General features: G+C 43.4%; 1 protein-coding gene across 1 annotated transcript in view; it reads left to right on the top strand.

The window, feature by feature from the left end:
* CIT (citron rho-interacting serine/threonine kinase) overlaps nucleotides 1-24,251 on the top strand; it is a 114,245-nt gene that overhangs the window by 5,368 nt on the left and 84,626 nt on the right. The window contains exons 6-9 of the mRNA XM_056858944.1: nucleotides 294-387; nucleotides 8,627-8,830; nucleotides 9,173-9,326; nucleotides 21,359-21,539. Of these exons, the coding sequence (XP_056714922.1) occupies nucleotides 294-387; nucleotides 8,627-8,830; nucleotides 9,173-9,326; nucleotides 21,359-21,539 (633 nt within the window). The remainder of the gene's footprint in view (nucleotides 1-293; nucleotides 388-8,626; nucleotides 8,831-9,172; nucleotides 9,327-21,358; nucleotides 21,540-24,251) is intronic.

The following is a 24,251-nucleotide window of genomic DNA, read 5'->3' as shown; positions in this document are numbered from 1 at the left end:
ATTTAGCTATAGCTAGCTGGAGTTTGCTATTAACCAGTATTCAAACCACCTTCAACCTCTGGTTGCAAACCCTGGTTAGTATTAGCAATGGTTAAGTGTTATGCAGGGTTTGTATTTGCAGGCAGGAAGTATTAAATTTGAATTAAAGCTGATAATTTTTTAAAAGATGTGCTGTAACTATTAATTGTAAGAGTAGTTTAATGTTTCCCAGTTGATTTCTGTAAGATGTTATGGGGCAGAGAAGAGGTTGTGAATGGGTTAAGCGTGCTATATTGATTGCTTTCTACTTACAGAGATATTAAGCCGGAGAATATACTGATTGATAGAACTGGCCACATCAAATTGGTGGACTTTGGGTCAGCTGCCAAAATGACAGGGAACAAAACGGTAATAAAAACTCTGGGCTGCCCAGATGGTATGCAGAAAATTAAAATTTATAACTTGGCTATTGTTGCTCTTGAAATTGGGGCTTTGTTACTAATATACATAAAATTAGAGATAGTGTCTTTGTAAAATGGTCCTAATATTAACTTGAGTCTTGTTGAGAGCCAGCGTGGTGTAGTGGCTAAGAGCGGTGGTTTGGAGCTGTGGACTCTGATCTGGAGAACCGGGTTTGATTCCCCACTCCTCCACATGAGTGGTGGATACTAATTTGGTGAACCGGATTGGTTTCCCCACTCCTACACATGAAGCCTGCTGGGTGACCTTGGGCTAGTCACAGTTCTCTTAGAGCTCTCTCAGCCCCACCTACCTCACAGGGTGTCTGTTGTGGGGAAGGGAAGGTGATTGTAAGCTGGCTTGAGTCTTCCTTAAGTGGTAGAGAAAGTCGGTATATAAAAACCAACTCTTCTACTGAAAAGAAGAAGACTGTAGTCAATTACTTGTCAGTTTCTTGACTTTTCTTTCCAAAGGGGAGTCTTCATTTTTCTCTCCCTATATCGTGTAAACATGCTAATTTATTTATGACAAAAACAATACTTAGCTAGATTCAGTATTTTTTCCTGGTAGGGTTCCAGTTTGTTTCTTGGACTAACTGCTGTTGTCTTGCCCTTTCCAAACAGCTGGGGTGGGGGGATCATTTTGCCACATCTCTGCATCAGATGTGACTGGATGTAATCACTCTCAGTGTAGAGTTGCAGTAGAAGCTCCCTGAGAAGAGGCTGCATGTTGCATCTCTGTGATTTGCTGCTCTGGGGTTGCCACCTTCCAGCTAGGTCACAAATAGTATACTGACACATAAAGATGGACAGCAGTGGACATCTGTAGGCAGGTAGTCCACAGGATAAAAGTATAACTCCTAAGATGCAAGAGGGAAGTGTGTATGTTTATTTTTAATTTGTTAAAAAGGTATGCTTGGACTGACTCAGACTATATAGAGAGACTATTCTCATTATCTAGATGCAAATAAACTGCCTGAGTGAAACAAAATTATGCAACAGTAGATTTAAAGAACTATACAGAGAACTGGGGCAGGCAGCAAATGTAGCGAATAATAATCCTCTAGCAGAGGTTTATCTTGAGAAAGGCAAGCTTTTAAAATTCCTTAAAGGTAAAGGTCCCCTGTGCAAGCACTGGGTAATTCCTGACCAATGGGGTGACGTCACATCCCCACTTTTCCAATGCAGACTTTGTTTACGGGGTGGTTTGCCAGTGCCTTCCCCAGTCATCTTCCCTTTACTCCCAGCAAGCTGGGTACTCATTTCACCGACCTCGGAAGGATGGAAGGCTGAGTCAACCTTGAGCTGGCTACCTGACACTGACTTCCGTTGGGATCGAACTCAGGTCGTGAGCAGAGCTTTTAACTGCAGTACTGCAGCTTAACACTCTGTGCCATGGGGCTCCTAAAATTCCTTACAGCCATGTTAAAGCATGTCTTAATTATTGGTAGGGATTCTCTTTGATATTTGTGGTTTTTGTTGTTTTAAAACAAAACACAAATATCAGAGAATCCCTACCAATAATTAAGACATGCTTTAATATGGCTGTTAAGTGGTGTCATATATAAATGCATATTCATGGCTATTTATGGATCAGATGAAAGAAGCAAATAGCAGATAAAACTAGCGACTGCCCTGGTTGTTTAATGAGAACTCTGCTAAATTAGGAAGAAACTGAGAGGGGTAATTAGATAGTTGAGATCTTGTGGCTGGTGAATAATAGTGTTTTTGATTACTGTTAGATTTGTCTTTTGTGATGGTAACAAGTGCCTCTTGATTAAACTAATGTAATATGATTTGATATAGTGATGAATATTATCTGATTGTTCTTTCAGTTTGATTTGACTGTTCTGGCCTGAGTTTTTTTTTATGCAAATTATAATTACGTATATTAAAATGGGGTACATTATTAAATTCTTTTGATAGGTTTCCTTTTTAAAAAAGCTATTTGGAAGTATTTTTTTCCAGTTAAACTAACACTGTTTGATGTGTGAATTAAGTAAATAGATTAGGGTTTTTCAAACTGTGTTTCTGGGAACTGCGGAGTTCTTTGGAAGCTTATCAGGAGTTTCTCAAAGAGAATTTGCATGTGGCCCTCCGTTATATATATATATATATATATAATTTTAAACCCCCACTTTTCTCCCCAATTGGGAGACAAAGTGGTTTACAACGTCATTCTCCCCTCCTCAGTTTTATCCTCTCCATCAGCAACTCTTTACGATAGGGTACGCTGATCAAAAATGATTGGCCCATGGCCACCCTGTGAGCTTCCACAGCAGCATAGAGATTCAGAGCTGGGTCTCTTCTAACACGCTAACCTCTGCATCATGCTGGCCAGCAGTCAGTCTCTGATGCAGTAAGTTCTTTTCCATTTGTTAGTTTGTGTTACTCGTCTTCTTTCTGACGTGATGACCTGTCCTATCCCATTTCTTCTTTTAGTCCAGGTATTGGTCAGATGCTTTGCCAATTTTTATGATTCCATAGGTTTGGAAAAGTGATGCTTCCAATTTACCACGTGGTCTGATTTCAAAATGGCAACTAAAATATTTCAGTACTCAGTTCTCAGTCCAGTACTTCTGGGAAGTAATGAGGGTAGAACCCTGAAAAAAAATGGCACAGAGGTGAGAATATCTAGCCGTTTTACAAGAAGAGGCAAACGTTTAAGCTTAAAGTTAAAAATCATAGAAAATTTATCACCATAGATTATAAACCCAGTGATTTTGCTGACTTTCTGGAATTGAATCCCAGGAAGGTTGGAAGCTTGATCCTTGGCTTCTGGCTGTTTGGGTAGTGAAAAGGGGCTGGTGGCAGCTACTAAGGTGTGAGGACTCATACCCCAGGGTTTTGTAATTTTGTGTGTTGCTTGCCCATCCCGAGAATCCCTTGGACTAGGGGTTCTGGACGGGGGTCACTGATGAACTCTGTCTGAGTAAGCTTATATTGGACAAGATGGTCACTCAGATATCCTTATTTAGGACTTTAATGCAAAAGCCAACACTTTGATTTGCACCTGGAATTTATTTATTAAAACATTTATAGCCTGCCTTTCCTCATGGTTCAAGGTGTCTTACAAAAATAGTTAAAAACATTTTCAGTTTAAAACCAAAACCAAAACTAAAATAACAAACCCCAAATCCCGCCCTTAAAAGATGCCTGCCAATTTAGACTCCTTCTAAAGCCTTGACAAGGAGGCAGGCCTTGCAGTGCTTCTTGTAGATTTTCCAAGTTTCTGGGTTGTCTTTGGGGGCAGCCCCACGTACAGCGTGTTGAAGTAATCCAACTGTGAGGTTATAGAAGTATGGATCGGCGTGGTCAGATCTGCAGAGTCTAATGAATGAGAGTTGGTGAATCAGATGTAGCTGATCGAAGGCGCTCTCGGTCACCAAGTCAACCTGCTTTTCAAACAGCAAGGCAGGGTCCCTGAGCACCCCCAAGCTCTTAACCCGCTTTGAAAAAGCCAACATTGCTCCATGTAGGACAAGTGGATTCAATCCCTCTATAACACCAGCCTTTCAACCAGCAGTTATCTCTTTCTTGTCTGGTTTCTGCTTCATTTTGTTCTGCTTTAGCCACCTGACCACAGCCTCAAAGCACTGGTTTGGAACCAAGATGGAAGTGTCTGGAGATTTTGATAATGAAATATAGAGCTAGGTGTAATCTGAATATTGATGATACCCAACCCCAAAGCTCTGAACAATCTCTTTCAGCAGCCTCATAAAAGAGCATTACCAAGTGGCCTCATTGAAGAGCAATACCAAGTCACACCCTTCTGTGGAGGGTTTCAACAGGCATACAAGCCTGAGCTGCTAAAGGCACACCTTGCCAGGTACAGGTTTGTCAACAGACCTGGAAAAAAATGTCCTGTTCCTTTAATAGGGGTTAATGGGTGTTATTTACCAGGTCATCTCCATGACACAAAAAGCCATTTGGACTAGTCATGATGCATACCTATTCTCTTCAGGATCGGGGAGCATGCACCTATTACATTAGGTGCTGTGGAACACAGGCAGGACAGTGCTGCTGCAGTTGTCTTGTTTGTGGGCTTCCTAGAGGCACCTGGTTCGCCACTGTGTGAGCAGGCTGTTGGACTTAATGAGCCTTGGTCTGATCCAGCATGGCTTTTCTTATGTTCTTATGTTCTTATGTACATATGAAACCTCAGGATATTTCTTTTTCCAGGCCTGTTGGCAGCCTTAGCCAAGTAGCTCTCTTTGGCCAATCTTAATATTTCTGTCAGTTTTTTCAGTGTTTTCAGAGACTTGAACCATATGCCTGTATCCTGGACACTCAGTTAAAAAAACAACTATGTTGCCAGCAGTTTTTATGCCCTTATGGCTCAGTTGTATTGATTGCCATTTAAAAACTGAAGAAAGCATAATTTTTGGTTCTTGTAGGTTATCCGGGCTGTGTAACCGTGGTCTTGGAATTTTCTTTCCTGACGTTTCGCCAGCAACTGTGGCAGGCATCTTCAGAGTAGTAACACTGAAGGACAGTGTCTCTCAGTGTCAAGGGTGTAGGAAGAGTAATATATAGTCAGAAAGGGGTTGGGTTTGAGCTGAGTATTGTCCTGCAATAAAGACACAATCTCATTGATTAACCAGATTTTTCCAGAAGATATAACAGCCTTATTTCACCATTGTTTGACAACAAGTTACTTCCTATGGGATCAAGAATTTTATGAACAGATTGATGGAGTAGCTATGGGAAGTCCACTCAGTCCAGTAATAGCAAACTTTTACATGGAATATTTTGAAAAGACAGCATTAGAATCAGCACCTTACAAACCTACAGTCTGGTTCAGGTTCGTAGATGATACATTTACTATTTGGAGCCATGGTGAAGAAAAATTAATGGACTTTCTAAACCATCTTAATAATATCCATCCAAACATTCAGTTTACCATGGAAAAGGAAATTGAGGGTAAACTCCCATTTCTTGATACCCTTGTCATCCGTAAAACAAACTTTCAGTTAGGTCACAAGGTCTACCGGAAACCAACTCACACAGATCGCTACTTACACAAAAACTCCAACCACCACCCCCGACAGAAAAGAGGAATAATCAAAACATTAATGGACCGTGCAAGATGGATCTGTGAACCACAGTTTCTCAAGGAAGAAACTAATCATCTAAATCACGCACTGCTAGCAAACGGCTATTCCAAGAATGAAATCAGAAGGGCCATTAAACCAAACAAAAATCAGAAAACTCAGGAAAAACAGTCTCCCATAGGAAAGGTATTCTTGCCATTTATTAAAGGAGTCACTGATAGGATAGAGAAACTTTTGAAAAAACATAACCTACAAACAGTGTTTAAACCCACCAAGAAAATACAACAAATGCTACGATCAGCAAAAGAGACCCCCTCACCTCTGCAGGAGTATATCGTATACCTTGCAGCTGTGGAGAAGTTTACATCGGGACCACAAAACGCAGCATACAAACAAGGATAAAAGAACATGAAAGATACTGCAGACTTGGCCAACCTGAGAAATCAGCAGTGGCTGAACATGGACTGACACAAACAGGACACAGGGTCTTATTCCAAGACACTGAAAGACTGGACAATTCTACCAACTATTTTGTCAGATTGCACAGAGAAGCCATTGAAATTCATAAACATCAGCACAACTTTAACAGAAGAGAGGAGAGTTTAAGAATGAATAAGGCTTGGCTTCCTGTTCTAAAAAACCTCCAGACTAACAAAGACAACATTCAACAATAGCCATGCAGATTAGCTTTGGATTACACACATTAACAGATCACTTCAGGATACAATGGTTCCATATTAACATACCATACCATCATTAGCACATTATCTTGATACTTACAGGACAATGATTAGCACATTACTTTTGCAGGACAATACTCAGCTCAAACCCAACCCCTTTCTGACTATATATTACTCTTCCTACACCCTTGACACTGAGAGACACTGTCCTTCAGTGTTACTACTCTGAAGATGCCTGCCACAGTTGCTGGCGAAACGTCAGGAAAGAAAATTCCAAGACCACGGTTACACAGCCCGGATAACCTACAAGAACCAATGAACTCTGACCGTGAAAGCCTTCGACAAAGCATATTCTCTTCATAACACTTTGACTTAGAACATGTTGCAAGTATCAGCAAAAAGTATTGATTTTAAATTTGTCGTGATGATGTGCTTTTGACTGGAAGGGACTTATGATTTTTAACTTTAAACTTTACCTGTACTTATGTCAGCTAGGCATTCTGTTTTTGTGCCATTAAAATATTCTAACAGACTTCTACCTTCTTTAAGCTTTTGTTTCAAGACTGTCCTCGTAACTTCCTGAGATTGGGATTAGAAATTGGTAGGGGGATGTTTTTACCTGTCATTTTAATCTAGGACTAAATTTTAAAATCACATTTCAGGTAAACTGACAATCCCACTTTCTCAATTCTGTGGGACGCACAAAACAAGAATTAGGACTAGCGGCAGCTCTCTAGGACCTCCATATTGAGGTCTTTCACATCACCTATTACCTGAGCATTTTAACGAGATGCTGGGGACTGAACCAGGACCCATAAGCCAGCCTGGTATAGTGGTTAAACTAGGACCTGGGAGACCCAGGTTTGAATCTTCACTCTACCATGGAAGCTTGCTGTGTGACCTTGTTTTATTTATGTATTTAAAACATTAGCCACAATTACTGCCTTAAGCAGCTTACAATGTAATTAAAACAAAATGCATAAAATACCACAATTTAAAATCTCACTTAGGACTGCTTATAAATAATACCTAAATTAATCAAATGCAGTCCTAATGAAACTGTCTTCAACTGCTTTGTAAACATTAAAAGTGAAGGGGGCCAGGAGCACCTCCCTGGGAGGTTGTTCCTTAAGCGGGGGGCTAACAGCAAAAAGGCCCTCTCTCATGTGCCCATCAGAAAAGCTTATTTGATTGGTGGAACAGTCAAGAGGGCCTTTCCCTGTGATCTTAATTCCTGGGCAGGAACGTACAGGGAGAAGATGGTCCTTCAGATACCTGACTCCCAAGCCTTGCACACCTTGAATTGGGCTTGGAGTTGGATGGGTAGCCAGTGTAATTTAGTATCAGGCTAGTTGCACGCACACTCGGGCTAATCTACCTCACAGGGTTGTTGTGAGGATAGAGAGGAAACTAATATAAGCTACTTTGGGTCCCCCTTGGGGAGAAAGGTGGGGTATAAATGAAGCAAATAAATATATGCATGTAAAGCTGATTCTCTGTCACTGAGTACAGAAACAGAAGGCAGGCTTTTCTGAAGGAAACATGTCTATCACTATTGATCTTCCCCTGTAGTTGCAGAAGAGTGGGTTGTACAGGGGTTCCTTGATTTCCTTCACATGAATTGATGCTTGGTTCACAGAGGCAGTATAATGATATAAGTAATAAGGTTGGAGTCCCCTGAACCAAAAGAAAGGGTTGCACCACTCCAGGTGGTGGATTCCGACTCTGAATGTTCTTTGCATTAAAAAACCCAAAACACCTCCCAGAAAATGTTTGTTTGTATGTTTATTCCCTCCTGCCTAGAAAATTGTAATTAAAGCAGCTTGCAGCACTTTAAATTTTATAACCAATTAAAATCCTTAAAAACACCCTCCCCTGAAATCAAACCAATCAGGTAGTCCACTAGGGAGACAGGTTGTACCTCCTTCTCTTTGCTGGTTTTCTATTTGCAGGCAGTTTCTCACATAAGAAAGCATTCTGAAGAGTGATTTTTTGTGTGTGTGCATGCAGTCTGAAGCAATGCAGTCCCTACTACACTACACTACCTTGTGTGAACAAGGTTTAATTTTAATGTGTGATGGAAAAACTGCTTTCAGGCACTCTGTGAATAGTGTGAAAAATGACTGGTGGTTGGAATATTATCACTGGCAGTGGTGATTTTGCCATTAAGCCCACTGGGGAAAGTCCTGGGGGTCTGTCCCCTGTGGTGGATGGGGAACACTGCCACTGTGAACTGGTAGCCCCCCACGAGCATTGTGGGAGCTGTTACTGCCACAAGGCAAATAGATATGAAGTGAGGAAGCCAAGGCCCCCGTCCTGAACTATGTGGGCAAGCTTTTGTCTGGTGTGAGATTGCTCCTTCTGCCTTCCGGTGGGGGGCAGGGCTGTTTTGCCTCCCATTCTGCCCCTGATCTCTGGGATAATTTGTTGTGCCAACTGTGTTTATACATTCTAGGTGAATGCCAAGTTGCCTGTGGGTACCCCAGATTATATGGCTCCAGAAATGCTAAAGGTGTTGGACGGTGATGGCAAGGGTTCATATGGATCTGAATGTGACTGGTGGTCTCTGGGGGTGGTGGCTTATGAAATGATCTATGGAAAGTCCCCGTTTACTGAAGGAACATCATCTAAAACCTTCAATAATATAATGAATTTTCAGGTATGAATGGGGTTTCTTTCTGTATGCTTTGAAAGCTTTATGGCATGGTCCCCACCTGCAGTACCTGGACAATACTATTGGACTTCTTTACTGGCCTTCCTTTTATGGCTACTGTAATGATTTCTGTGATGATATATGCGGAATGTTTGTAACACTGCAAATGTCCTATAAATGCTAAATATTCCAGTAAAGCATGACGGAATGGTTTTTAAGTTTTAAACAGCAGCAGCATGTTCCACCATGCGCTCGTGAACTTTGGGGTTTGGCTAAAGTAGCTCTTTGGATCACAGCCTTGCTTGGCTTTTGGTTTCTTTCCGACAAAGATTCTTGTTTCAACTGCAGAGATTTCTGAAGTTCCCCGAGGATGTGAAAGTCAGCAGTGAATTCCTTGATCTGGTGCAGAGTTTATTGTGTGGGCAGAAAGAGAGACTTGATTACGAAGGCCTTTGCTGTCATCCATTTTTTTCTACAGTTGATTGGAGTTGCATTCATAACTGTAAGTAGCATGGTGCTGTTAAAATTAGTCCGCTTATCTGTGTTAGAAGGTTAATTCAGAAAGGGAATTTTCCTGACGTTTTGCATTGAACTAACAGGTATACAGTTGCACAGCATCAGAAGACCAAAGCTGAGGATTTTATTTGCTTTGCACTTGAAATATTCTGCATGGTGTTGGGTTTAGCTCCTATGGGGGAACTTTGTGCAGCTGACATTCAGGAACTTGAGAGAGAGAAATCCTTCCCAATTGCAGCTACTGCAAAATAAAAACATGTAAGCCATCCTTTGCAAGAACTAAACCTAGTAAACACTAGCAGAAAAGTAACTAGCCTATGAGCCATCTGCCTAGATGTATCTGTGTTACTTATTTGTTGCTTAAAAGAAAAACTCAATTTTGCAAAGCTTGCTTGCTTGGAGAACATTAACAGTAACCATAGGCAACCAAGTGATTAGTTGTGTATATGCTGGAACCAAGGTAATTTATCATTTCTAGCATAATCATATAATCAAGGAGGGGCCAACTGCTTTCCTCCAGGCATTGAACCCCTGTGATAATTACCTTAATTTTTAAAAAATCTTTACAATGGAGCAGAGTTTGTACTAGTTGGGAAGGGCAAAGGACTATGAAGCCATGAATGGAGAAATCATGTCCTCTTTGAGCTCCCTCCCCCAAACACCAAACCCAGGTTCTTGTAGTGCAGTGGTTGAAGTGTCAGATCTGGGAGACTCAGGTTCAGGTCCCCAGTCAGCTATGGAAGCTTGCTGGGTGACCTTGATTCCCCACTCCTCCACATGAGCGGTGGAGGCTAATCTGGTGAACTGGATTTGTTTCCCCACTCCTACCCATGAAGCCAGTTTGATTCTTCCTTAAGTGGTAGAGAAAGTAAGCATATAAAAACTAACTCTTCTTAACTGTATTAACAGTCCTTATCATCTAGATTCAGCAACCAAAAAAAGTGTAGTGATGTCTGCGGTTCTCTGTGATGGGGATTGGGGCTAGGGGCTGAAACTAGTGCAATATAAGGCAACTTCTGTAAACTCCTGTCCCTTGCAGAGCAAACTCTGAGGCACTGGCTGCACAACCATCTGTGGCCCTCTTCTGTTTGAACTAACGGACAGAGCTGGCTAGAGCCAAGCCTGAATTGAAGCTAAATTCTTAAGTATCTCAGGGCTGTCAAATTAGAAGGCGCGTCTCACCAGAGACCGAACCTGAGGCACCTGGGCTAGAGTCTGCAGGAACCAGAGTTGCTAAAGAGATTCCTGAGTGAGGAGGGCAGTGTAATTGCTGGGGGGGAATTGCTGGCTCCACCCTCTGCTGTATGCTCTTGAGGGGTGGGGCTGAGAGCTCTTCATTAGAAGGTGCGTCTCGCCAGGGACAGAACCTGAGGCACCTGGGCTAGAGTCTGCAGGAACCAGAGTTGCTAAAGAGTGGCAGATTCCTGAGTGAGGAGGGCAGTGTAATTGCTGGGGGGGGAATTGCTGGCTCCACCCTCTGCTGTAAGCTCTTGAGGGGTGGGGCTGAGAGCTCTTCATTAGAAGGTGCGTCTCGCCAGAGGCATGAGCCAAAGGGTGAGAGCACAAGGGCTCTTGGCCTGGGGGTCGTGTCTGGGGGCCTTGAAACAAAGTTTGTATTTGTAGCTTCCTCTGAGACCGGGAGTGTCGTGAAGCTTTTAGTAGTGTTACCATTGAGGGAGAGTGCTAGAAACCATACCATGTCTGCAATGAATCAAAGCGGAATGGCTGGTGAGAGAGTGGAGGCAGTGATGTGTAAGGTTTGTGGAATGTTTGTTTTCCTACCCGAGGGTAACTGCAATTACACATGCAGTAAGTGTAAGTAAGGAGAAAGTCAGGGGACTTGAGGCACGGTTGTCTACACTGCAGAGTATAAAAGAGGGGGAGGAGTTCATGGACCAAACTCTTGAAAGCCTCTTGTTAGGGCAAGAGGAGGAGGGTCAAATAACTCAGTGTGAGGAGCGGGACCCACCTCAGGAGGAGAACATGTGGAAGAATATTACACGCAGAAATAGGAAAGTCAGGAGACATTCCGTTCCTCTGCTGCTTAGCAATCAGTTTCAAAATCTCCCTATAGATGCTGAGCCTGGATCATTGGGACAAAGGGTCAGCGCCCAGTCCTCTCTGGTCTCTCAGGTCCCTGTGGAGGACAGGACTCAAACTTCTGCTCTCCAATGTAGGAATAGGCGAGTGTTGGTTATTGTTGTGTACAGGCAGGTCTGAGTCTCTTCTTTCCACAGCAATGTATTGGTGCTGAAGGAAGCAGAGCCTGACACATATTTTACTCTTGCTGGGAGGTGCCGGCAGCTCTTCAATAAGCACAGAAACAGTACACTCACCATTCAGGAACAAGGTCACATACAGACGCGAGCTCCTCGCCCTTAAGGTCTTGGCTGCAGGCCACTGCTTTCTTCGAAGTTCAACAACATGGCAAACAGGACTCCAAATGAAGCTTCTCAAGATAAGGGTTAGAAGAGATAAATCTCAGACGAGGTTGTCAGAGACATTTGCTCCCACGAGGCACTTAACAGTCAGTCTTGCTTATATTGTCTTTGTGACTCTCCAAGTGTTTCAGCTCAACTGTCGGCTTCAGATTCTGAGTCCTCCTGCGCCAACTTACGTCTTTTGTCCAAAAGCCGGGCTGACTTTCTCCTATGCTGCAGTGCCATTCTACCTTTTACTCTTCTTCTCTCCACTGGTGGAGGAGACCCTGAAGGTGAAAGGCTTTCTCTTCCCTGTTCCTGTTCTCTTGTTTCAAATGGCCAGTCTTCTGGCTCAGAGGCCCCGTCTTGCTGTTCCGGTGTTATCTCTTCAGAGGGAGTGAGGGCTTGTTCTGCCGCCGCCTCTTCTGAAGAGTAACTCTCAGGCTGACTCACGACAGTTATTGGGGATTCCCTACTGAGAGGGGTAGAGGGTAAAGTGTGTTGGCCGAACTTGTTGCCTTGAGAGGTGTGTTGTCTGCCGGGAGCACGCATCCAGGATGTGACGGAAAGTGGATAGAGTTGTTAGACCCACGGATCATTATCCCTTCCTTCTTATTCATGTGGGAACAAACGATACTGCCCAGCACAGCCCAGAAAGTATTAAAAGGGATTATACAGCTTTGAATAAAAAGGTGAAAGAACTGGGAGCACAGGTTGTGTTTTCCTCGATTCTTCCTGTAGTAGGCCGTGGATTGGGAAGAGAACGAAAAATTCTGGAAATAAATGAGTGGCTGCGTCGATAGTGTTGCCAGGAAAGGTTTGGTTTTTTGGACCATGGGTTACGCTACCTGGATAATGCTCTTCTGTCCGGAGATGGCTTGCACATCACAAAGGTAGGTAAAAATGTGTTTGGCCACAGCCTTGCAAGCCTGATAAGGAGGGCTTTAAACTCAATCTTCTGGGGGAACGAGATGTCAATTTAAAGCCTCAAGTGAGGACAATAACTGCAAATATAGATATGAACGATCTGCAGAGGGTAGCACATATGCAAAATCGAGCTCTTTGGCATCAACTCAACTCGCCATGTTTGGAGGAGGAGGAATGCTGCCTATGACCCCAAGAACACCATCCCCACCGTCAAACATGGAGGGGGACATATTTTGCTTTGGGGGTGTTTTTCTGCTAAGGGGACAGGACACCTTCACCGCATCGAAGGGACGATGGATGGGACCATGTATCGTCAAATCTTGGGTGAGCACCTTCTTCCCTCAGCCAGGGCATTGAAAATGGGTCGAGGATGGGTATTCCACATGACAATGACCCAAAACACACGGCCAAGGCAACAAAGGAGTGGCTCAAGAAGCATATTAAGGTCCTGGAGTGGCCTAGCCAGTCTCCAGACCTTAATCCCATCAAAAATCTGTGGAGGGAGCTGAAGGTTCGAGTAGCTACACATCAGCCTCGAAATCTTGCTGACTTGGAGAGGATCTGTAAAGAGGAGTGGGACAAAATACCTCCTGAGATGTGTGCAAACTTGGTGGCCACCTATAAGAAACGTCTGACCTCTGTAATTGCCAACAAGGGTTTTGCCACCAAGTACTAAGTCATCTTTTGCAAAGGGATCAAATACTTATTTCACTCATTATAATGCACATCAATCTCTGACTTTTGTCTTCTGGGTTTCTGGGGTTTTTCCTATTGTTATTCTGCCTCTCACAGCTATAATAAACCTACCATTAAAATTATGGACTGGTCATTTCTTTGTCAGAGGGCAAACGGGCAAATTCAGCAGGGGATCTAATACTTTTTCCCCCTCACTGTATCGTATACCTTGATTTCAGTAAAGCCTTTGATAAAGTCCCCCATGATCTCACTACTACTGTTAGGTGGATTGGTAATTGGTTGACCAACTGAACCCAAAGGGTGTTCATTAATGGCACAACTGCATCCTGGAGAGGAGTGACCAGTGGGGTGCGACAGGGGTCTGTCCTGGGACCGGTACTATTTAATACTTTAATAAATGACTTGGATGATGGGATAGAGAGCATGCTAATCAAATTTGCAGTTGACACCAAGTTAGGAGGGGTAGTTAATACCTTGGAGGATAGGGTCAGAGTTCAGAATGACCTCGATAGACTGGAGAGCTGGGCCATAAGTAATAAAATGGATTTCAATAGGGAGAAGTGTAAGGTACTTCACCTAGGCAGAAACAACATAAGGCACAGGTACAGGATGGGAGAGAGTTGGCTTGACAACAGTACATGTGAAAGATCTGGGAGTATTAGTGGACCACAAACTGAACATGAGTCAACAGTGTGATATGGCGGCTAAGAAGGCCAATGCAATTCTGGGCTGCATCAATAGGAGTATTGTGTCTAGATCAAGGGAAGTAATACTATCACTGTATTCTATATTGGTCAGACCTCACTTGGAATACTGTGTCCAGTTTTGGGCTCCACAATTTAAGAAGGATGTTGACAAGTTGGAGCATGTCCAGAGGAGGGCGACCAGAATGGTCAAAGGTCTGGAATCCATGCCCTATGACCGTGTTGGCGAACCTATGGCACTTGTGCCAGAACCGGCATGTCGAGCCCTCTCTGTGGGCATGCGCAGAGCCGTCGCCAGTCCCTCGGATGCAGCCAGTCTCTCTCCTGTTCAGGCACAGGCTTCAGACCTCAGTCTGCCTTCCTCCTCGGCCTCCGCCCCTCTAGCGTTTAAGTAGGCCCCCATCCTCATCCCAAGCCCCGCCCCCGAGTCCTTATTAGGACCAGGCGGCATACGTCCGTCCGCTTCCTGTGTGCGCCCTGCCACCTCTCAGCTGGGTGGCGGCGCTGGGGCTAGCTGGCCGCCCGGCTCGTGCGGGGGCGGCGTCTTCCCCACTCTCCTGCTGGCTCCTGTCCGTGCCGACTCGGGGTTCTCCTGTCTCCTCTCATTGGGCGAGGTAGGTGGGGCCACGGCCCTCGTTCCCCCGTTCTCTTGGCCTGTCGGCGGGGCGTCCCTGTTCCCCTCCGTGGTCGGCTCCTGAGGGGAAGATAAGTCGCTGTGGGAAGGGTCCGCTGCCTGTCCCGCCCTAGTCTCTCGCCTCCCTCTCCCCCGTTCCCCGTGTAGAGGTGGGTCCTCCCTGTCGGGGAGGGGTAGCCAGGTCTGAGCGGATCCCGGCAGGGTCCGTCTCGCGACACAGACTATCTCTGCCACCTAAGGAAGAATCAAACCAAGGAGGGGCTGTGGCTCAGTGGTAGACCTTCTGCTTGGCATGCAGAAGGTCCCAGGTTCAATCCCCGGCATCTCCAGTTAAAGGGACTAGGCAGGTAGGTGATATGAAAGACCTCTGCCTGAGACCCTGGAGAGCCGCCGCCAGTCTGAGTAGACAACACTGACTTTGATGGACCAAGGGTCTGATTCAGTAGAAGGCAGCTTCATATGTTCATGTGACTTACAGTCACTTTCCCCTCCCCACAACAGACGCCCTGTGAGGTAGATGGGGCTAAGAGAGTTGTGACTAAGCCAAGGTCACCAAGCTTGCCTCAGTATGAATCACTGCACAGTTTATCCACTGACTGACTTCCTTCAGTTATTTCCCTATGCTTCATTGTGTGTGTGTGTGGGGGGGGGAATTGGAAGTGTTCCGGATGCTCAAATCTGCCCCTTAATTCCAAATATATGGAGGTTTGGCCATTTATGCATGGTCAGTTTTGATGCTTACTCAAAGCTCTTTTTAAAAATGCAACTTTAAAACTGCTTATTCATGGTCTCGGAGCAAAAGGAGAAATTCCACCCCTCCCACGCGCCTGCTCCTTTGTTCCTGTTTGCATAGCCATTAGCATGTGCATAGCTAACCCGCCGCTGTTATTTTGCATGGTTCCTTCAGGGGGATTCTTCAGGTTAAATTGCTGTGTTGGCACTTCGCGATAAATAAGTGGGTTTTGGGTTGCAGTTTGGGCACTCGGTCTCTAAAAGGTTCGCCATCACTGCCCTTTGAGGAGAGACTTAGGGAGTTAGCTTTGTTTAGTTTGGAGAAGAGAAGGTTGAGGGGAGACATGATAGCCATGTTTAAATATTTGAAGGGTTGTCATGTTGATGAGGGAACTAGCTTGTTCTCTGTTGCTTCAGAGACTAGGACACGGAATAATGGATTTAAACTAAGAGAAAAGCGATTCCACCTAAACATTAGGAAGAACTTTCTGATGGTGAGGGCTGTTCGACGGTGGAATGCACTGTCTCAGAGGGTGGTGGAGTCCCCGTCTTTGGGGGTCTTTAAGCAGAGTCTGGATGGCCATCTGTTGGGAGTGCTTTGATTGTGGAATCCTGTATGGTGGGGGGAGGGTTGGGGTCACTGGGGATGTTGGGGGGAGGTAGTTAATTTCCTGCATTGGGCAGGGGGTTGGACTAGATGACCCTGGTGGTCCCTTCCAACTCTATGATTCTATAAATTATTAACTCATTATAGAACCCATGTTTTTGCTGGTGGAGAAGACAACATTGGGCTAGATAAGCTGACGGTGTAAGGCTGCCTCATGCATCTATAGAAGATAATTTTGTGGCAGATGAGCATCTTTGAGACATCACTGTTTTAAATTACAGGATAACGGACTCAAGAAATTCATTCTGAGAAGTCTGTGGGGAAAATGTTAATTAAAAACGCATAACTTCCCTATCCAGGTGTTATCAGAACTTGCCTCTGAAAGATGTAGAAAATGCAGACTTCTATCCTATGGTTTGAGCATGCTAGCTGAGGCTGACGGTTTCCATTTTAAACTGACGCTCTTGGTTTTTTTTTCTCCTTGAATGTATTTCATACTTTTGAGGAAAAATAACTTGTTCCAAAAATAACTTAGGTTTATTTGATGTTCTAGATAAGCCAAGTGGTGGCGATCGTGAATTTAATTATGTAAGTGGAATGAGGGTGGTCTGTTTTGCTCGTGTAATTAGGATGGGGATTTTGTGTATGATAGGTTTCTTGCTGCTCTGATTAATGATTTTTTTTTGTTTCAATGATATGGTATTGAGCGGTGGTCCTTGTATATTGATGAATCTTTCTCGATTCTGTTACAATCAGATTTTTTATCAGTACAAAAAAAGAATCTTAATAATTGTATGCTGTCGAGTAGCATCTGACTGTCGAGTAGCATCTGAGTAGCATGGTGAGGGTTTTCAAGGCAAGAGATGAGCAGAGGTGTTTTTGCCATTGCCTTCCTCCCCACGGAGATCAGGCTAGTCAGGGTTATTCAGGCTGCTACAAAAACAAGTATTAATGAAAAATTGCTTCCCAAATATGTGCTGGTTTTAGCTGATTGTTCTATGTGGTTTAAACATGTTGCAGGTAAGACTAATGCAAATGCATGCTTTGTATGTTAACACTATTATATTTAAATGGGCTTTCTTCTACAACCTGCTCTTTTAAGAAAACTAGGATTTGTGCTTATGGCTGTCAATCCTTTGGATGATTTGAGTATCTTTATATATTAAAAAATATGTAAGAAGCAGCTGTAGCTAAACAGGCTCCCCAGGGACTTCCTCCTTCCACAGTGGATATGGAATCTAACCTGCTGGCCCAGGTCCCAAGCCTCTAGACTCTAATGAGGAGTTCATCTCTCCCAGTTTTATCCCACTGCCCTTCAACTCATACAGGAATATTGTTTTCTTCTACCTCATGAATTAGAGATATTCTTGCCTATTTGTCTGGAAGTAGACTCTTTATTTTTGTCCCCTAACAGAATATTCTTCAAAATTAACCCTAGGCTCTTCCTGACAATGTTCTTCAAACCACTGTGGTTATTGGAGAAGCCTTGGGAACTGTACTTGTTAGAGAAATTCAGATTTAGGCAAGCATCTCCCCACCTTTCCTTTATATCTTGGTAAGTGTGGGTCAAATTAGGCTTTTATCTGGGTGCACGATTCCATCATATTAGCTTCATTTAACTTAGCTTTAGCTTATATTTGCAGATTGTTGCACTTCCAAGAGTAGATGAAGCTGGCATTTAGTTATTTCATGGGCACAGCCTTGCCAGGAAAGGAGAATCTATATCCAAAGCATCAGTCAGAAAGACAGAATGATGCTACAAGAACAGCCACAATGAGCTTCTTTGCCACTCGATCCATTGTACTAGATTAAGAAACCTAGAAAGAAGTGATAACCGTGAAAGGCCTTTGGAGTCATCAAAAGTAGAGTTAATGCTGGTGTAAGTAACAAAAATGAAGAATTTGGTGATGTATAAATCTCAAGGAGCCACATACAACTGTGTGCTCAAGAGTAAATCTTGGTTATCCCCTTAATGTGGGGATTTTTCTTTGCAGATGTCCTGGCACTGGAAAATGAGGGTATAAGACACCCATTCAGGTGATAAAATAGCAATATGTTAGGTACTCTGCTCCAAAGATGGGCAAGTACATCGAAGATTCACTAGCTGGAGGCCAGTACTCTTTCTAGCTATTAATCCATTTCAGTTTAGTTTCAGGTCTGGATTCAAACCTGAACTTTCATTGCACATGTGGATAATCTCTTTAAAGTTGGACTTGAGACTATCAATCCTGTTGATACTGTTAGAGCTCTCTGCAGCCTTTGATATAATCAACCACTCCATCCTTATTCCTCATTGGAATATAGAATTGGTATTAGAGGAGTAGCTCTTTAGTAGTTTTGGTCTCTTTTGTCTGGTTGGACAAAGTTTTCACTAGAGGAATAGAATCAGCAGGATGGGACCTGTCTCTAGTTGCAACCCTCTCATTATCACCCTGCTTAAAAAATGCTTGCTTGGCATTTATTGGAGCTCAGCCATTTTCAATAATGGTGCCTATCTTGTACAACAGGCTTCTTGAGGATGTGAAGGAGAAGCTGTTCTTAGAAGTTTAATGCTGTTTTGTTGTGCATAATTTATTGTTTGGTCTTTTAATGGAGTTTGTGCCTCAGGCAGGTGGTGAGCCAGCGTGGTGTAGTGGTTAGGAGCGGTGGACTCTAATCTGGAGAACCAGGTTTGATTCCCCACTCCTCCACATGACCAGCGGACTTTAATCTGGTGAACTGGGTTGTTTCCCTACTTCTACACATGAAGCCAACTGGGTGACCTAGGGCTAGTCACAGTTCTCTCAGAGCTCCCTCATCCTCACCTACCTCACCAGGTGTCTGTTGTGGGGAGAGGAAGGGAAGGAGCTTGTAAGCCGGTTTGATTCTCCGTAAAAAGTAGAGAAAATTGGCATATAAAAACCAACTTTTCTTCTTCAACTGGCGTTTTATTGTAATTTGTAAAGGTTTTTAACATGGAATTGTAAGCTGCCTTGAGCGACAAGGGAAGATGGAGTATAAATGGAGAATAAATGTTTATACATATATATGGGGTGGGGCAATGACTCATTTGGAGAGCATCTAGGTCCCAGGTTCAATCCTCAGCATTTCCTTGAAAAGGACCAGCCTGAAAGACCTGCCTGAGACCCTGGAGAGCCATTGCTAGAGTAGGCAGTTGTGACCACGATGCACCCATAGTCTGACTTAGTATAAGGCAGTTTCACGTGTTCTGTGTGGAGGTATACCAGTAAGCAGCAGGTGGCTGTCAGGACCATGGATAGTTCATTGAAGACGGGATACAAGAGCACCAACTAGTAGAGGGCTTGGAGTGCTGTTCAAATTTCCTTTAATGATCTGAAGCACCCCTGTGGGCTCGTGCCCTGTCTGCATGGATTCACTTAATCCCTCTCCTTTCCTGTGTTTTAACCATGGTGTAGCATTATCTCTGCTGTGATGCTAATGCCTAACCATGGCTAGTTTTAAAACCAAGGTTTGAAATTTGATTTGTAAACTTCAGACAGAGAAAAAAAACATTGTTTGTCTTAATCTGGTTTCTGATATAATCCGCAGTGAAAAGGGGGAGGAAAGGAAGGAGTTTTCCAAATTACTTAAACCACAGTTTAGAGAGAGAGAAATATTACATCTGCAACAGGCTTGAAATAAGTTCAAAAATTTATTGATATATATTTCATATTGTGTGGGAACTGAGGTTTGCTTTTTCCTGCTTTTGAATGGCCTGTGGGCTGTAATAAAGATTGAGATTGATTTTAATTTTTATATATTCTGTTTATAAATCTAGGAATTTATTTAAAAATCCAAATTAATTCAAAGGCTTAACCCCCCCAATTAAAAAATTAAATCATTGTTACTCCCCCTTTTTAATATTAACTAACAATAACCTCTGGGAATAGCAGTCTGCTCTTCCCTTCCCTTTGCCTAAAAACAGTGCCAGCATTTGATTTCTGAAAAGCTGCCAGTATGTTTCCATGTGTTCAGGGTGATTTGAATTGGGAAGACACTTTTTTAAAAGCTTATTAATTCTGGTCACTAGCGATGGCTTAAAATCAGCTGAGTAGGACATTAAAGAGTTAAAAACTCTGGGCTGCGAAAGGCTCTGGCAGCCTAGAGGGAGCTCGTAAGCTCCAGCAGTGACTCATTCTGCTTGTGTCAGTCAGATAAGTATCAGCATCTGTCAGGCACGCAGGGAAGCGGTGTCAAACTCCTGAGCATGCACAGAGTAAGGAACAGGAACTCTGCACTGCAGGGGCTGTAATACGTGTTACCAGTTCTTAAGCTCCCATCATCCCTTCAGCTACAGGAGATCTATACGGAATCCATGGTAACGGCATTAGCACACTATACATTCATCAGCTTGTGATGATGAGCGAGCCAGCTTGAAGGGATATCTCTTTCATAGAGCCAAAGGAAGCTTGGCTGATTTGCATGCTATGAAGACTTGCATTGATGAAATGCATATTCAGAAAAGAATCCGGCGAAGGTGCATAATTTTAATAGGGAGACTCTTTGCTTTACAAGCAGACCGGCAGACAATCTTGTTGCTGAACATGGTTTAGGAAAAAATGTACCTCTGTAGGGGTTTTATTGCTTTATTCAGATTGCTGTAAAAAATGTAAAATAGGGCTGAAAACTAAGCTGCTGGATACCAGAAGCTTCCAGGGCGTCATGGGGCAGAGAGAAAAAAATTGTTGCATTTTTGATAGAGTTGGTAGCGTTGGAGCTAGACTGCAGTGGTGTCCCATCAGGTATTTAGTAATCCGAGAGTGAGGGAGGGTATATTCTCAAAGGACTGCTGTGGTTCAGCAGCTGCAGCATTTCCATAGACAAGATTAATGTAGCAACTGGACGCAAGGGTCTGGAATCCAAACTGGGGATGCCGCTGCCGTTCAGCACGATCTTTTCTCTAGGTACCGGGTTGCCAGTTTATGTCATGTATTTTTAGGTGTCTGCGATGGATCTTTCCTTCTCACAGAGAGAAGTGCCCTGCAAACAGACAAGAGTGAAACATGACAGTTTTTTTTAAAAAAAAAAACAATTTGAAAAAAAAATCAAACCTGGTTCAGAAGCACCAAGAGATGCTGTGCCTGCAGAATGGTAGCCATGTTGGTAGCTGTAGGGTTAATCTCTTGTTGCTGTAATAGGCTGGAGAGCAGTGCCTCAGCCTGCTGGTGTTAGCAAGATTAAAAGCAGGAGCTGCAGTGCCATTGAAAATGCTGAACGAGAGGGACTTGGACAGCAAGCTGCAGCTAACAGTTTTTTTTGTCTCGTCTCTCTTTCTGCTCTTTTTTAAAAAATAACCAGCTCCTCCCCCCTTTGTGCCTACCATCAAGTCTGATGATGACACCTCAAATTTCGATGAACCAGAGAAGAATTCACGAATTGTATCCTCTGTGTGCCAGCTGAACCCTGCGGGTTTCTCAGGAGAAGATTTGCCGTTCGTGGGGTTCTCTTTCATCAAGGCATTGGGGATCCTCAGATCAGAGTAAGTAGGAATTGCTGTCTGTAGAGGATGAATAAGAGAAAAATCAGTGTTCGGTATACTTGTCGGGTGGGGGGAAACCCTGGTCTACTTTCTGCTATAGGAAGATGATTCAGGCTTCTTTATAGCTGTGATTCATGTTGAGTTCCCCCCCCCCCCCAACCTCTAATCTTACTACAGGAAAGGAAATGTCAGTCTGAAAGTTACATTACTAGAATAAAGATAAGGCTCAGTTGGCTGAAGTCTGTTCACTGCATCTTGAAGGAAAGTGAATGGTTTAATATCTCTTTCTCTCTGTTTTTTTCTTTGCGGGGATTTAGGAGAAACCTAGAGGAGTTTCAGAAGGTGGAGGTGTTTTTAATTGATATGAAATGGCTGAGATTGGGACATTGTTAAACGTTACGGATCTATGAGAGCCACAGAGGTGTGGAGTTCATTCATCTGGGAGTGTGCCAGTGATTCAGGTTAATCACAGAGACTGGGATCCCAGGATATTTACAGAATTCATGGTCAAAAGAGGCATTGGAACTGCAGAATGGATGATGCAGAGGTCCGTAGTGATTGACTGTCCTTTGGGAAGACAGAAGATCCTGTAGAACAATATTGAGGTTGAACAGTGAAGAGTGTCAGTCATATAATGATGCCCCTTCTGGTCTGGTGGGCCCTTGATTCTTTGCTGCTGGAGTTCATAAGGAAAGTATGAGCATAGTGTATCAAGCTGAAGAATGCTCATTTTGAGTAACAGTAAGGCCTTATAAAAATGCGGATGCTTTAGTTGCTTGGTGATTCAATGTATTCAAGATTGGAGGGGGGAGGGGGCTATGTGGCTTATGAAACATTTCTAGTGAGTGTGAGCCACTAACCAAATCTGGTTTCTGTGTTTCTTATGTGGACTTCAGTGGTATGCATGGATGATGATTTACTTAAAAGGGAAGCCTGGAAGCCAAATTTGAGTGTCTGTACTGGCACCAATGATGGCTCCCGATGTTATGAGTCACGGACAAACCTTAAATAGGCCAGCAATTAGAAGGGAGCTTCTTGACTGCCTGTGGTGTCCTCCTACTCGCAGGTGCCACTTTTTGGACGGGGGGGAGGAAGGCAAGAGAGTATTGAGCGGGAATTGGAAGGTGGTAGTTCTGCCTCTGCAGCAAGATGACGATCCTCCCCAGAATTCTGTGTTGAGTTTTAGTATTGACTCTTAACATAACACAGCCCAGATTAAACGTTCTAATAAGAGCTATAGGAATGGTTGCGAGTTTAGAAATGGTTTTTTTTTTATCATGACTACCTTGAGACAATTGGTTGACTTACGAGTTCCTATCAATATGAGTAAAAATGGCTTGGAAAAGGATTAGAGAAATTCATGGAGGATGGGTCTATCTTGTATTAGACCTTCCATGTTCAGAGGCACTGTATCTGAGTATCAAATTTTGGACAGTGAACAGGGAAGAGCTCTTGCCTTCATGCCATGGTTTTGGGCTTCTCAGAAGCATCTTGCTTGCTATTGCTGGAGACAGAATGCTGGACTACATGAATGGTCTGAGCCAGCAGGGGCAGTTTTCTCATTCTCACTGTTTCTTACAAAGATTTTCTCTCTCTAATACATAATGGTATATGGCTGTAAATAATGAATGCAGAAGATTAGCAATAAGCAAAAAATTAACGGGAAAGAGAAGGATGCGGTAAGGGTGTGTTGTAAATGATACTTCCTGTCTTCAACAAAAATATTGGACTAATTCAGGGGAAAGTTAATTTTTTTCCAGTATGGTCTTGTCCAGAAATCATTAGACAATCATTTCTGAGGCTATAGATCTGCGATTTGAATCTGCAAGCCATCTTTGCTGAGGTACTTAAGCCATTGCTGTCACATTGGCTGTCCAGTGACACTAAAGCCACCTTAGCCAAATGCCTGCTGTCAAGTGATTTGTGTATCACAGCAAGAGTCGGTGACAGCAGCTGATGAACGAGCTGTGATATACTCTTGGTGTCGTCATGGTATTCTTCATTTGTGGCTTGGATATATATCTTGGCAAAGATCATTCTGGGTGCTTCTCAGAAAGGATGAGGCTTACTAGCTTTTTTCATGAATACGGTGGTTGTAGGGCAGTTTTTGTTGGACAACTTGTAATGTTATACTGCTTTGGAAATGATTCAGTTGGCACACAGGTTCAGTAACTGCGATGTTTGCTTGCAAGAGCTGATATTAGCGGAGTTATAATGCACACTGCACCAATTTCATATAGGTACTAATAGAATCCCAGTAGTGTGGATTCTCTGTGTTTAGGAACATTTGTAATCAGAACAGCTAGATTAACCCCCTATCTCTAGCTGGTGCTCAGCACCCTCAGATGACACCACTAAAACATAATTAAAAGTAAGCAATGTAAAGGTTGGTAAATTATGGTAGTGCTATTGGCTCCCTCTAAAACAGGGGAAACCTCTTTTCAGATTCCAACTATAGTCACCCAGTAACCAGTATAACTGGTTAATTGGCTAAGGGGGAACAAGTTGCAACTGGATCCTGTAAAGATGGAGGTAAGCCTGGTCAGGAAGGCTGAGGTCTTGAAGGACACTGTGCTACCCACTTTCAGTGGTGGTCCAACTGACATCCTTTCATTCAGTTGAGAGCTTAGGGGTTATATTCAATTTGTTGCTACTACTGGAGAAGCAAGACAGTGTAGCAGCAAAAAAGCATTCTGTCAGCTTCACTTAGCT

The sequence above is a fragment of the Euleptes europaea genome, chromosome 13 (assembly GCF_029931775.1).
Source record: "Euleptes europaea isolate rEulEur1 chromosome 13, rEulEur1.hap1, whole genome shotgun sequence".
In the NCBI taxonomy this organism is placed as follows: domain Eukaryota; kingdom Metazoa; phylum Chordata; class Lepidosauria; order Squamata; family Sphaerodactylidae; genus Euleptes; species Euleptes europaea.
Note: the sequence above shows the minus strand (reverse complement) of the source record. Positions and strands in the feature narration are given on the sequence as shown.